This window comes from Miscanthus floridulus, chromosome 1 (genome assembly GCF_019320115.1).
Source record: "Miscanthus floridulus cultivar M001 chromosome 1, ASM1932011v1, whole genome shotgun sequence".
NCBI lineage: Eukaryota > Viridiplantae > Streptophyta > Magnoliopsida > Poales > Poaceae > Miscanthus > Miscanthus floridulus.
Window position 1 is genome coordinate 57,694,220 of NC_089580.1, and position 13,598 is coordinate 57,707,817.

Here is a 13,598-nt window from a genome sequence, read left to right on the forward strand (position 1 = left end):
AGCTTGGTGATCACCCGGCGGAGCTTGTGGGTGACCCAACTCAAGTTGTGAGCGGCTTTGGGTGATTCGTCGCGACGGAGTGTCGAAGAATCAACCCGTAAAGAGCACTTGATCCTTGCGCGGGTGCTCCAACGAGGACTAGTGGAGAGTGGCGACTCTCCGATACCTCGGCAAAACATCGCCGCGTTCCTCTCTCTATTTACTTTGAGCATTTACTTTAAGTATTTACTTTGAGCAATTCAATATTTGTCTTTACATTCATAGAATTGCTATGCTATAGTAAGTTTGGAACATAGATTGCAAGTCTTTTGTGCGTTAATTTGATAGAAATACTTTTCTAGGCACAAGGGGTTAATTGGGCTATCCGTAGGGTTTGATTATTGCAAGAGAATTTAGAATTAGCCCAATTCACCCCCCCTCTTGGGCATCTTGATCCTTTCACATGACCAAAACTGGGTAAAGAGGAAATTAACACCCGATCAACTCTTGCGTTTGTTCAATTTTGACCCCCAACTGCATATGCTGAATGGAAGAGAGAGAGAGAGAGAGAGAGAGAGAGAGAGAGAGGGGATGCTAAGAAAATTTCACTAACATCAAAATTCGCTGGAGTCTTCGAGCTGAATGTGTCGTATTCACTCAATCACTTTAGGTATGCTGAATGAAAAGATTAATTGGGCCAAAGAGGAAATGACAAGAAAAGATGCTTAGCATTTAAAAGAGCAAATGCTATCGTATTCACTGGTGCTGTCGTATTCATAGATCATCTTTTCCTTTTCGATTCTTATTTCTTATCATTTCTTGGAGTCTCAACTGCATATGCTGAATGGAAAAGATTAATTGGGCCAAAAATGGACTGGTTCCTTTTCTTTTTTCCATTCTAGATGAACAACCAATTAATCTTTCATGAGACTCGCAGCAAATGGCATAGCACGAAATTGCACTAACAGTGTCTCTACGATGCTGTATGCAGTATTCATCTGGCATGGAAGATAGCAAACATAATTGGGTTTTAGTCGGCCCCTCAGTATGATGGACACTGGCTCCCATGTCCATACGGCCATACCCAAAACATATGGCGATGTCCCAATGTTCTCTCGAAATGCCCAGCAAGGCTGAAAGCAAGCAATTCAAGGACAGCCTGGGTTAATGGAGACGCATTGTTTACGTTAACATTAACACTTAAAAATATTGGCGTGCAGCCATCGTTACTGTGAGTTCCCACAATGCTCAAAAACAAAACGCTGTCATGTAACGAACGACCAAAAACAAAAGGCTGTCAGGTAAAATAATCGAACTTTTTTACAAGACTATGGAATCCCTTGCTCTGAATCATGTCACTAATACGGCAGCACAGCCCCCATCTTATGCGAGATAGTCTGTCGGGCTGCAGCAACATCGATTCGCCGAAAAACTTGGGGTTTCCATCATCTTCCATTTGATATATACAAATCACAGTGACTTTGTGTGTCTAATGAATATTTGGAATCTAGATACACGGCAGGCTTGCTATGTGCATAGAGAGGACTGCAAACAGATCTTATGGATTTTTGAGAGCAGCCAGTCTCTTCTCTAGTTCCTCCAACTCCGAACTGCAGATGAGAAGCAAAACATTTTTTTATTTTAACCCAAAGGGACCACAATGTTCAGTAACATGGCAAAGGTGTGGTCTTTGCTACCAGCAATTCATGTTGTACGCAGTGAAGTAAATAGTGCACTTGCTGGCACTAGACGGCATGAGGAATCGTTGGTATACAGCTTGTATGCTTAGTCTAGTCTTATTATTAGTTAGAAGTACAAAGAATCATAAAATATAGAAAAACAATGGTAAGGTAATCAGATGCATAAAAAACAGCATAGAAATGTTTGCGCGGTCATTTTTGTGCGTGAAAGTTGCCTAGATGTCTCAGCATGTCACCAATAATGCTCAAAAGTCAATACAAGTAAAGAATGTGAAATCCTACATCAGACCTGTGCTTGCTATTTCCAAGAAATGCAGACAATAGCCATGTTTCTTCCAAACCATTAGAAACTGTCTGAGATGAAAGCTAAGCAATCAAAGCAATAGTCATGTGACTAATTAATCTAAATTTCGGCATCCAACGGTTTTGCCCAACCCACTGTTGAACACCCCTAAATACAGGGGATAGAGCCTTAGAAATATCTTAATTATTTCAGTGAACGCAAAAATAAGTCAGAGAGCTAAATTTTTATCCTGGCCTTTGGTAGTGATTTCAGGTGGAAAAAATAATACAGTAACCATATGAAGAGGGGAGGGAAGTTGAAAAACAATAAACAATGTAGAGTTGTGGGTGAAGGATAGAGCAAACCTTTCATCAACCTGAACCTTCTTTCCAGCAATTTTTCCTTTGGGAGCCGAGGACAACTACGAGGGGAAAGATAGAAAAGGTTTATATTAAAGGAATAAAATATGGCATACAAGAATCAGCATCTTCAACTACCTGTGAGGCAATGTCTACACCAATCTCATCCAGAACCTAAAAGGCAATGGCAAGAAACAGAATGAATAATCAAAAGCAAAGTACAGGGCTCATTGAAGAACAATGGAAAAAAACAGCGAATAACCTGGTTAGCAAGTTCTTCAGTTTCTTCCTCGGCCTGGTCATCGTCTAAGACATCGTCAATTGAATCAGACATCATCTCATTCTGCATGATGCATAAGATTAATCAGTGTGTACCCTCACATGCATCATTTAATATTAATGCGCAAGCACACATCACATTCATAAGAACTTCCCTAGAATAACAAAAGGTAAAACGTGTATAATTGCCAGAAATCATTCTGCTAAGCTTTGGAGAAGTTTGCATACCGTCATATCCATTTGTGCTGACTGCTTTTGGAATTCTTTCATTATTTTCATCTGCTTGGTAGGTTCCATTTGCTGCAAAATAGATAAGTACACATTCAGTAAAACATATGTATTTCATTCTTAAAAAAGTGTATTCGGCATAATAGAAGTTACAAGTAAAATACACCCTGTTAGTTCCTGTATAAAACCCATACATGATTTTTCAAAAAACATATATATGAAATGATGCATGCGCAAAAGTTCAGTAGAATATTACCTTATTCAAAGCTCCCATTGCTTTGCTTGCACTTTGTAAACCAGTAGCCACTGAAGTGTTGGCATGCATTGCCTAAGGACACGATTTACCACAAAATAAAAAAAACTAACCTGACAATCCACGTGGAATAAAGCAAAAGAAGGAACAACATTTCACCTGAGAATGTGTCGCAATCCCCCGAATCTGAGCTCGGCTACCTTGCAAATTAGAAATCTGCTGCCTTAACCTGATCAACTGACGGGCTAGAATTTTTGTTGCTGCCTGCAGAAGCAAAGGAAAACCATACTCTATGATCTAAATAAAAAAAATAAGGAGCTGAAACCGAATATAATATAAGAGTAGACACCTCATTGCCAGTTTTTGCTGTCCTTTTAATTTCAGCAACGAGTTTCTTCTCCTGTAGTTGAAAAAAAAAAGTTTGAAAACCTGTTATTATTGCTCAATTCAACTGCATCAACAACAAAATTGAATAGTGGAACCACATAATGGAAAGGCGGTGACTTTAAAATTATCACATATTTATAGATCCGATACGATGCAGACATAATTTAAGCAACAGAACATACAGAGCTTCCTAAGCATCAGTTGAATATGAAGTATGATCATACAAGGAAAATTCTAAATCGCCAATATATATAAGGATATTTTGTTTATGAACCACACTAATGTGACTGAATTATCATACCTCTTGCTGTAGTGACGCAACGTCCCTCTCGATCCCTGCAGATGAGACATCCCAGGCATTAAATAAACATACAGTCATTATTTTGTGAGCTATGTGTTTTTTTTTTCTTTCCCATCCTGTGGGTTGCTCGCGGAAGAGTTGGCCCTTGCCAATTCTGTATATATAGACCTCCTCTCTTCAGAGCCCCTGCCATTACGTTCAAAAAGAAGATGGTACATGTAACCACAGACTAAGCCTAGATACAGGCTGATATATTCCTTCATGTTTCATGATTCAAGCTGACTCTCGACTCCTCACAGGTACGGTTTCAAATAAATAAACTCAATGAAAAAAAGATTAAGGGATTGGACATTTTCGGTATATACATGTATAACGTTAATAAAATTAGAACACCTAATATCTAGTTTTCTCAAAATAAGAGCCCTGAAAGTTTCATTACGACATTACTGTTGATGTGAACAATTGTAGCAGCAGGAACAGGCGTTTCTGCCCAGCTCACATAATTGTGTTAGATGCAAAGTGAACTCATTACATGTAACACTGAATGCTCTAAGTAAGCAAGGCAGAAACAATTCTCATTATCTGTGATAAGCGCGCCACCAGAGATGGGACCAATTACCTCGCGTAGCATTCGTTAGGTCCCGCTTGCTGCTCCGCATCACCTCTGCATAATAACCAGAGCCAAAATTAGAATCCGGAAGTCCAGAACTGGACGACCGCGTTAGCCAGGGTGCGCAGAGCCCCAAGCTCCTCGCCTACTCCCCCCACCGCACCCCCACCCCCCACCCCCGAGCAAACGGATTTATTCAGATTCAACCAATCAAGGCACACAGCGGCGACCTGTGACCAACCGAAGTCAAGCACGATCGCGGCGGGCATCGCGCAACTAAAGCCGAATTCGATCGAATTCCTGTCGAGAAGCGGGGGAGGAGAAGAGGGGATGGATTATACCTCGCGGAGTTGGTTTCTTCGCGAAGGGATTCATCGCTGACTCGACTCGGCGTGTTCGTTTCGTCGTCGCCGAGACTCGAGAGGAACACGCACAGACGAGAATGTCGCGTACGCGCGTGGTGTGGCCGTGTGGGTATGTTTTTACTTCTTGCCGGGTCGTTTCTTTTGGCTTATAAATCGGGTGACGTTGATTCGCTGCCTGACAAAAATAATATATCATAGGCTCATACATCAAGCGAATACGATAAAACTTTGTTGTTTTTTTTCTCACTGGAAACTGCTACCAAAAAGCGAGCATTAACCAAAGGTGTGTTTAGCAGCGGGAGATGTTTTAGGACTTGTTTTGCAGAGCTCTCGGAGCTGATTTTTTACTAAATTCAGCAGGAATTTTGCCAAATAATTTTCCAGAGATAAGCGATTATCTGTTAACTCTGCCAAATGATTCTCTGAAATAAATTAAGAGGCTAGGAGTTGAAAAAAATAGCTTCTTCTAATTCTGTGAAATAATTCTATTATAATTTTAAGAGTTTATGCTACAGAATTAAAGAGAATCGCTTTATGTCACATAATCACTTCCCTCAGAGAATCAGCTTCTATAGAGAATCAGAATTAGATAGACCAAACAGACCCTTAGATTCTCAATAGAATAACTAAAATTATTGTCAAGCGTCACAAAGATAAAATCAGGTGAATTATTTCGAACTGATTCTCATTAGTATAGAGAACACCTAAAATCAGGTTCCGCATGATTCTAGTTTTAGTTTCAAGAATCCAACGAGCTAGACAAACGATTATACGAAGTGATTATGATTCAACAGATAAACGTTTCTAGAGAGAATGAGGAACTAAAACGTTTGGAGAATCTGGATTCCTACAAAACACGCTATAAATGATGGAACCTAAAATTACCGTTTTAAAGGAGTTTTCGTGTAGTATAATTTTCGTTGCACCTTTGACTCTACTTTTGGCTTTCAACTTTTCCAAATGGATGAAAATATAGAGATGTTTTATGGATCCCTAAAAAAAGATGTTTTATGGATATTTCAAAGGAGCTAAAGAAATGGTATGTTTCATAATTGTTTCCATTAAATAGCTTACATTATTTTCGTAACATATATTTAACATCAGTTTTTCATAGCTCACAGCTCACATTAGTTTTTTTATAGCTCACGATTGAACCAAATGGACTCTTCGAGCAACTTCAGTCCATTAATAATTATGGGTTGCTATATGAAATGATCAAGATGTCACTTAGATCATTTTCAGTGGAGATTTTATTGGAGTTTGATACATATTAAATAAGCTGACATGACATAATATAAATAAAGAGAGAGATGATGAAATAGGATGGAATGAGTTTCATGAAGAGAAACTTGTCAAAATGTTTCCAACACATGAAAGCCTTAGAAACTGGGACATTAAACGCCCACTGACGCTGACCTTAAAGAGGAGTATAGATGTTCCTGAAAATATAAAACTTTAGATAACAAGGCCCAAATTTCTGGTCAGGCTCGGAATTTTCAGACCTCCTAAGATCAAAAATCCTGGTCTAAGTAATTTGAAATCACAATCGACAAAGATTGTACCTATTTAATCGATTCGTACTTGTTATCGAGAGTTGTTGAACATGTAGTGAGTTAATTCCTCCCAAAATCTACAACAAAAAACACAAGAACAAGTGGATCGGGGCAAATCGCTAAAAATGAATCATGAACAACAAGAACACATGGACAAGTAGAAAAGACACCCGATTTATTTAACGAAGTTCAGATTTTCTCTACGTTTCCATTGAGGAGCTCCCAATGAAGTTGGGCCTCTTTCAGCCACTTTCCTCACTTTATTATTTTAATCTCTTCCCTCGCGGGGTGAGATTGGGGTATTCACAAACTTCTCGCGGCTCACCACAAGCATGGAAGCTCACCATGCAACTCCTTTGTCATCTAGGAGGCTTCATCTCCAAGAGTAACAGACACTTCACCAAGTGCTTGACGAAGTCCACAATTGTTTAAGAGTGGTATTGTTCTCTCTTACTCTCAATCACCCAATCTCTCACCCAACTCTCTAGATTTCACAAGAATTAATCAATTATTAATCATTTCTCACAAAGAGAGATGGGAGAGTTTCTTTGGCCTATAGAGATGTTTTTCATCATTGAGGAGCTCTATGGAGAGAAGGCGAGAGGGGGTATAAATAACCAACCCCTAAAAGCTAGCTGTTATGTCACTTTTCTGTCTCAGGATCAGAAATTTCGAGGCCCGAAAAGCTAATATTCCCTTAGAATTTTTTACCTCGGCCAGAAAATTCTGGCCAAGCCTGGATTTTCAAGCACATGCCAGCTAAAACAGACATGACTTCTTACTCTAAACTCTGATTTTAACGATCTTGACTCTACGAAAAGCTTATTAGAGGGTTATCGATCACAACTAAAAACAAGCTTCAAGACTCACCATGTGAAAGTGGTATGAAAAGTTTTCTCTCAAGTTGGCACTTGGGTTAGGTTAATTTGAGCACCATGACTTGTCAATACACTCAATCTTGCATCCCCCTTGATAGGTAACATGTTTAATTCTGTATCTAAGCTACTATGACCACTTGAATCGGGATACTGTACCACAATATACACACACCTAAGAATGCAAATGGTACAAATATTTCTCTCGGATATCAAAAAAATTCAAATAGATACAAATTTAAATATTTATATTTATACTCGATAACAAATACTTAAAAATTCTCTATCAGATAAGATGGCTTATAAGCTTCGAATATCTAATGTTAAATATTTTAACTTGGTTATATCCAAATAAAAATCTGTACAACATCCACGTAAAAACACTTTAGTTTTTTTTTATAAACAACATTTTAGTTTAATTAATGATTAGTAATTTAAATTAAATATATTTATATTGATCAAATCTCTATTTTAATTCTCGTTCTCAATAAAGTAGTATGGTATGTGTGACAGAACCGCTCAATTTATACAAGATCAAGTATGGTTGTCTCCGTTAAACACGTTGACATGCGCATACTTTCACCTATATAAACCCGGCAGTCCACCGAGTGTCACGAAGGACCTCGGTAAATCAACATCATAACCAAGATCGTATGATTAAGCAAATACATATCACATACACAGAGTTGCAGCGGAAATAATATTACAAATGTGTTCACAAATAATAGTACAAGTTTAGGTTTCAAAACCGGTTAAGCGAAACAACATAGCTTTCAAATGATTACATTAATATAAGTTCCAAATACATTGCTAGCATAAGTGACATCCTCTAATAAAAGCATATAGATGAGAAATAAATATAGAGTCACCAAGCCCACTGGTGGTTAGTCACTATCTTCAGCAGGCCGAGAACTTCACCTGCAATATGGTGGGATAAACCTAAAGTACTCGAATATACTCAACTAGGCTTACCCGTCATAAACCAGAAATAAAATGACTCCAAAGATCATACAAGGCTTTATAGGTGGAGCTAGCTTGACAATATTTTGCATAAAAGCCACTAGTTGAGCTATACATTTTATAATTCGGTAACCAAGTTAATTATAGCTATTCATCTCCAGATTAGCAACTAACCTGTGCCAAACATATGCAATATCATTTAGTAGAATGCAATAGTAACCATAGCCGGTGTAACATTTTCATATTCATCATAACCATCAAATTCCATCAATTAATGCTATGTTGTCGCTGCTTAGTCAAGTTCTCACTATCCGAGAGAGACGACGACTCGAATTGATTCTAACCAGCTGGGGAGTTATTTCTAACACAAACCCAGACATACCTACGCCAAGGTAGTCTTAGGTCACCTTTGGTACAACTCAGGTACAGTCACGGGTCCGATCAGCACCGCACCCTTAGCGATACTACCAGTCTGCCAGAAAGTTCAGGCCCGGTCTACCCTTGGACTCACGCCACTGGCTCCCTACACATCCTTACTGCCTCCAGTGTGCATATTTTCACTTAACGGGTCCCGGCCTGAGTTGAGCTATTTGGCTTCATGGTCGGAATGACTTATCTAGGCAACTAAGTGTTAGGCATACGTTCAACATGACATGAGGACGTACAGCGAATCGGTCCTTAACCGACATAGATGGGGATAAATAGGCACCATGACCTCCATGCATTGTTGCTTCTCTATCACAATCCCACCCAGTCTCCTTTTATTTATCAACACATGGTTATTTTCACGATAGCAAATATAGCCAACCGTGTTTTGGTATCCACCTATATCTCGTAGGTGACAGAAAATCACCCGACTTCTACCGGTCTAAACATTGCTAAGCATACATTCGATCTTAAACCTACATAGGGTTCAAGGTATATTTTTAGACAAGGTAGTTCTATGCATCAAGTGGTTCCAATCAACTCTTATAACCTAATGCATCAAATATAAATAACTCAAGTGATATTTGTAAAAACATAGGAGGCTTAAAATGCTCCGGGGCTTGCCTATGATCCAACACTAGGTTAGTGTTTGTTAGATGACACTCGCTTGGCAAGCATCTCCCATCTCGGCACTTGCTTAGTCCTTCCGTCTTCTGGATGGATTCACCAAACTCCATCTTCAGGTTCGGCTCCAACATCACGTCCATCATGTGGTGCATCTACTATACCTAGATGAGATGCAACAATATAAATGCATGAATACGAAGAATGGCAATATGAGATGTCTCACATAAAAGTATTCAAGATGAGCATAAGGTTACACCAAACATATATAAGCACTCCACGTTACTTAATTAAACATCCCACAACCTATCATGCTAGGATAGCAAGGAAGGTAGCACCAAGCATGACACAAGTTTCACAGGGTTTTAAGTATATTAACTTAACACTATCAAAGGCATGAGCCACACTTAGCAACACACAAAGCAAAGCAAGGTGAAGCAAACAATTTTAGGTACAAACATAGATTCTGAATAGCAACACCATAGTCACTTGTTTTAATCATACCTAGAGTTCTAGGCACGTAAAAAGTATGATTCAAGACTTTATGGAAAGCTAATGAAATTATCTAAAAATTTATTATTAACACCAAAAGCTGATTCGACAAATAATAAGGTCAAAATATATCATGAAACAGAGCTTATACAACTAAGGACAAAAAACTGATAGTAACTTCAGAAATGCATAACTGGAGTTCTAGACATTCAACAAATATGATTCTTAACTTTATGGAAATATTATTAAGTTATCTATAACTTTCTCATTATAATTTTAAGATGATTATACAGCTAATAAGGTCAAACAACACTAAGAAGGCATCTCTATCTAGATTTGGACATAAATCTATCATTCCACTTTGAACAGTTATAACTGGAGTTCTAGACCACCAAAAGCAATGATCTTAGACATTTTAGAAATCTTAGGAAAAGCACTACAACTCTCCTATTATCACCAATACATGATTTTATGTTTAAATAAGTCAACCAAAGCAATCATTCAGATCTATTTAGAGCACATGCAAAAGTTGACAGCAAAATTATAAAATCTATACTCCTAAACCAGCAGGCCTAAAATCATAAAATTTTAGAACAAATAAGATAAGAAAATTATCTACAACTTTTGTATTCAACATATCTATAGAAAACATCATTTGCATCATGAAAATATCACCACCACAGAACTGTACATGCAGCCATAACAACAGAAATACAACTATATGCATTTATCATTTATGTTGTTAACAACTAACATTTTGTTGCTATATATGCAGCTCCATGCAACTTCTAACTATAACCAAGTAATCACATTACCTAGCACCAATTATTAGAAGTATTACATGGCATAGACACAAGCATCTACTAACAAACTTTCATTAGCTTTTCTATATATAAAAACCTATATATTAATGATAGGTGATGTTGCAAACATCTCATTTGGAACTCAAATTTTTATGTGAGATAGATGATGATAAAACATGATTACTGTACAAATCTTACATGCTCAGGTTTTATAATTTAATAGCTATAAAAAAGATAAATCTTAATTATTAATAAACATGTAAGAACAAGATAAATCTAAAGATCATTATTTTCTATAAACATATAGCCATATTATACGTTATTATGGTAGCACAACATCATACAATGGTAGTGGAACCATATTTTCCATTTTTACACCTACATAAAAATTATAACTTATTTAAAATTATTTATCAAGCATTAATCAAGTTAAATCAATAACTCAACCATACTGCATCTAATGAAAATGAACTTTTTACCACAGCACACATATAGCATCAATAGCCTACCATAAAAATTTCATAGCAATTGGAGTACCACAACTTTAGATGAGAATAACAAGCAAAACAAGCTAAAATTGCCTATTTAACAAGATTAAATCAAAACACTATAAAAATAGTACACAAATAGCATATTTAATATTTTTATTAGCTAGAGCATGTCATCACAAGATTAACACAAATGGAATTACTATTTTTGGACTTCTATAACTCAAGATATGCATCCGACAACTTAAAAGGATTTCTAAAAGCACTTTATAAGAATAAATAAAAACATCAGAAATTTTCTACTAACACATATCATATTATAACTCTACTATGTATATCAACTCACAAGGATTCCAAAAAGTCCTCATTTACTATTTTATAATTTTTCTACAATTTATTATGATTTTCCAAAGTTTCAGCCATAAAAGAAAAACAAACTTGTACCGAGGACCCTGAACTTCCATGAAAATAGATTCTAGCAAAACAGTCCTTCTAGTCACTATTCACATGAGTCATAGACTTTGCAGATAACCCCCTTACACTTGTTCCAATTGTTGCGCGAGGTCCCTCACACGGGTCAGAATAGAGGCGATAGAGGAGGATCGCCGGCTAGGCGATTTCCGGCTGGTGAGGTTGTCGCCGGCGTCGGGAAACAGTGAGGGAGCACCAAGGGGTCCACACACATCCATGGGATAGCTCGGCTTGGCTTGAGGTGGCCCTAGGTGGTGTGGCCATGGCAGCAGCAGACCAACAACGGGTGAGGACGGGCTCGAGGTCGGCCGACCTTGGCCGGCAGGGGCCAGCAGCAGCGGGGAGCATCAGGGTGTGCTCACGGACCTGTGGTGGGTGAAACCTCTAGTTTGGTCTTGGTGAATTGATGAAACCCTAGGTGCTAACCTAGTTTATCAAAGTGATTATGAGATAGGTAGCACTACTCCAAGTGATTAAGCATATGAAGATCATGACATGATGATGGTGATGGCTTGGTGATGATCAACTGCTTGGACTTGGAAAAGAAGAAAGAAAAACAAAAGGCTCAAGGCAAAGGTGAAATTTATAGGAGCTTTTTGGTTTAGTGATCGAGACACTTAGAGAGTGTGATCACATTTAGGATCGATAGCCATACTATTAAGAGGGGTGAAACTCGTATCGAAATGCGGTTATCAAAGTGTCACTAGATGCTCTAACTCATTACATATGCATTTAGAATCTAGTGGAGTTCTAACACCCTTGAAAATGTTTGTGAAAATATGCTAACACACATGCAAAAAGCTGATACACATTATGTTTAGCACTTGGGGGCAAGGGTTCGACGGTGCCACTAGGGCCTTGTATAGAAAAGACAAGGTTTCACAGAGTGCACCGGACGCTGGTCACGTGGTGACCAGACGTTAGGGTCCTGCGTCTGGTCCATAGCGCAGTGAAGGCTGCCCTCAGTCTCTTGACCGGACGTAGGTGACCGGACTCTGGCTAAACACTATTCAACATTCGGTCGTGTTGATGTGGCGACGCATAGAGGAGACGGTGAGTGACTGGACGTTGGGTGAGTCCGGGCGGGTGGGACCGGATGTGTCCGATCACGAGTGGAACTTTACTAGAAGTGACCAGATGCTAGGGTCCTATGTCTAGTCGAGATCAAACTGACACATTCGATCGTGACTGGTACCTTACTGTAAGTGACCAGACGCTGGGCACTGTGCGTCCGGTCCAACACTATAGTGCGTCCGGTCATAACTTAAATTTACTGATGACCGTTGAGATTGGGCGATCAACATTTGAAGCAGGGGCCATGTGGCGTGCATCGTGCGACTGGACGCTGGGGTTCTACATCCAGTCGATCTGACCAGTGCGTTCGATTGCCTCGACTTTTCAGAGAATAGAGAGCCAACGGCTCTATTCATGGGGGGCTCTCTATTTAAGCCCCATGGCTGGCTCAAGCTCACTCTCTTGGCCATTTGCATTGACATAGCAACCTTATGAGCTTAGCCAAAGCCCTCCCACTCATCTCCATCATTGATTCATCATCTTTATGAGATCGGGAGAGAATCCAAGTGCATTGCTTGAGTGATTGCATCTAGAGGCACTTGATATTCATGTTTCGCTGCGGGATTCACTTGTTGCTCTTGGTGGTTGCCACCACCTAGATGGCTTGGAGCAGCGGAGGAGGATTGACACGAGTTGGTGATTGTTCGTGGCCATCTCCGGTAATTGTGAGGGGACTTATACCTTCCCCGATGGAGCACCGAAAGGTAACCCTAGTGGATTGCTCGTGTCATTGAGTTACCTCACTTGTGGATAGGTTCTTGCGGTGTCCAATTGTGTGAATGAGGTTCATGCAACACCTCTTAGCCGCCAAATCACTAAGTGTTGGTCGACATAATAGGGACGTAGCGTGTTGGCAAGCACGTAAACGTCGAGAGAAAATTGGTTGTCTCTTGCCCTTAGATATTCTCCTAGTGATTGAGTTAGTATTCATCTTGTGATTGGTTCACTCCACTACATGACGGTATAATCACCTCACTTACTCATTTACATTCCCACAAACTAGTTGTGACAAGCTCTTTAGTGTAGCTAGAATTGAGAGCTTGCTTTGTAACTTAAGTTATTCTAGTGGAGCTCTTTATAGTAGTGTC

At 39.0% G+C, this 13,598-nt stretch overlaps 1 protein-coding gene across 2 annotated transcripts; it reads right to left on the reverse strand.

Moving 5' to 3' along the window:
• Positions 1 to 1,147: 1,147 nt before the first annotated feature.
• On the reverse strand, positions 1,148 to 4,865 carry LOC136484659 (vacuolar protein sorting-associated protein 2 homolog 3-like). 2 transcript variants are annotated; one of them, XM_066481636.1, is made up of 11 exons: positions 4,721 to 4,865; positions 4,389 to 4,433; positions 3,770 to 3,804; positions 3,431 to 3,481; positions 3,241 to 3,345; positions 3,085 to 3,156; positions 2,829 to 2,900; positions 2,584 to 2,664; positions 2,460 to 2,495; positions 2,328 to 2,383; positions 1,148 to 1,589 (listed from the first exon to the last, which is right to left on the reverse strand). In XM_066481636.1, the coding sequence occupies exons 1-11, from the start codon at positions 4,752 to 4,754 to the stop codon at positions 1,538 to 1,540; spliced, it is 639 nt and encodes a 212-aa protein (XP_066337733.1). In that variant the 5' UTR covers positions 4,755 to 4,865; the 3' UTR covers positions 1,148 to 1,537. The 2 variants fall into 2 exon arrangements, with proteins under 2 accessions (XP_066337733.1, XP_066337734.1); XM_066481637.1 differs by having other exon boundaries at positions 3,770 to 3,955; positions 4,721 to 4,804.
• Positions 4,866 to 13,598: the final 8,733 nt, after the last annotated feature.

Bases quoted from the DNA above. Each gene is read 5' to 3' on its own strand.
- LOC136484659 (XM_066481636.1), bottom strand. From the start codon at position 4,754: ATGAATCCCTTCGCGAAGAAACCAACTCCGCGAG. The intron at 3,482-3,769 runs GTATGATAATTC...TTTCAACTACAG, and splicing joins TTGCGTCACTACAGCAAGAG to GAGAAGAAACTCGTTGCTGA. The intron at 2,496-2,583 runs GTTATTCGCTGT...ATTGCCTTTTAG, and splicing joins CTGAAGAACTTGCTAACCAG to GTTCTGGATGAGATTGGTGT.